The sequence below is a fragment of the Monopterus albus genome, unplaced genomic scaffold (genome assembly GCF_001952655.1).
Source record: "Monopterus albus unplaced genomic scaffold, M_albus_1.0 scaffold80.1, whole genome shotgun sequence".
Classification (NCBI taxonomy): Eukaryota; Metazoa; Chordata; class Actinopteri; order Synbranchiformes; family Synbranchidae; genus Monopterus; species Monopterus albus.
In genome coordinates this window covers 1,414,465-1,415,926 of record NW_018127960.1, presented here as the reverse complement: position 1 = coordinate 1,415,926, position 1,462 = coordinate 1,414,465, and the positions used below count along the sequence as shown (strand labels likewise).

The following is a 1,462-nucleotide window of genomic DNA, read 5'->3' as shown; positions in this document are numbered from 1 at the left end:
GTGTTGTACAGTCTGATTGCTGTGGGGAGGAACGACCTACGGTAACGCTCCTTCTTACACTGGGGATGTAACAGTCTGGTGCTAAACGAACTGTTCAGAGGCTCCACTGTGTGTTGCAGGGGATGGGAGGGGTTATGTATGATGGATGTTAGTTTTACCAGCATCCTTCTGTCCGCCACCTCCTTGATGGAATCCAGGGGGCAGCCCAGGACAGACCCAGCTCTCTTGACCAGCCTGTTAAGTCTCTCTCTGTCCCTGTCCGTGCTATAACGGGGCAGTTTTATCATACCTGGAATGAAACCAGGTTACCAGGCATCAGGCAACCTACAGTCTCTGTCAGCCATCCTGGCTGACAAGCAGAACATACTGTAAATACAAAGACTGTCCAGTGTCACCAGTTACTTTCTTGTAGTGACTGGCAGGCCAGTCCACCAATCAGCTGTCACCTCACAACATCAGGTTGGTATGACAACAGGTTATATGGTTGACTCAGCATGCCTTCCAGCGCCTCAAGACAGTTTCCCAGGATGCACCTCTCCTCCTGTCGCAGAGACTTGACCACATCCAGCTGCTCCCTGACTGACTGGTCACACTGCTGCAGGAGGTGGGAGATCTACACAGAGCGCACAGGAAAATAAATCAGGATGTGTTGCATCATGGGAAAATACTCTGGTACTTTGTGGTGTCTGCACACAGACCTTTTCCAGAGCTCCGTGTGTGTCTTGTAGTAGTCGCTGACAGAGAGTTCCAGCTGTCTGGATGCTCCACTTCTCCCTCTCTTCACACACCGCCTGGCCGAGCAACACTGCCTTCCAGTGGTGACTACACACATACACAAACACACATCCCATAATTCATGTATACCCATTTACACACTGCAGAACTTACCCTTTATGTAAAGCATTTCTGGACGTGAATGAATGTGTGTGAGGACTTACTATAGCGTTTGTGGCAGAGACAACAGTCTGAGAGCCGTCATCAGCCTCCAGCTGGGCCCTTCGCTGGATACTGTCAGGTTACTGAAAGGGACAAGGAGTGGAAGTGAGAAGGAAAACGCTCGAGTGATTTTACACATACAGTTTTAGATTTTTATTTATTAGATTTATTTTTTTAGACTTATGATTTTATTACAGTTTTTCTGAATTACTAAAACAATAAACCCCATTCTCTGAACCAAATTCTCAATAGCCTAAACCAATTTGCCAAATAAATCACTCTTTCTGCAAAACCTTAAACAAGTTCAGCCACTTAGACTCTGTTTGCAAATCTCATGCACTCTTTTTGCTAAACTCTAAACACATTCTCACAATTCACACTGTGATAAACTTGTGTTGCAAAACACTAAACAGAGGACAGCAGAACGTAAACACAACTAAAGCACAGTTGTCATCGTTTACACACAATGATTCAAAATTGTTCACACTTGTTTCTAATTATGTGATGAGAAGGTACAAATCATAAG

General features: G+C 45.1%; 1 protein-coding gene across 1 annotated transcript in view; it reads right to left on the bottom strand.

Moving 5' to 3' along the window:
- Nucleotides 1–191: 191 nt before the first annotated feature.
- The window catches only part of setd4 (SET domain containing 4), a 7,189-nt gene continuing 5,918 nt past the window's right edge, over nucleotides 192–1,462 (bottom strand). Inside the window, exons 11-13 of the mRNA XM_020606708.1 lie at nucleotides 939–1,019; nucleotides 699–822; nucleotides 192–613 (exon numbers count right to left, since the gene is read on the bottom strand). Coding sequence (XP_020462364.1) covers nucleotides 443–613; nucleotides 699–822; nucleotides 939–1,019 — 376 coding nt within the window. The 3' untranslated portion in view covers nucleotides 192–442. The remainder of the gene's footprint in view (nucleotides 614–698; nucleotides 823–938; nucleotides 1,020–1,462) is intronic.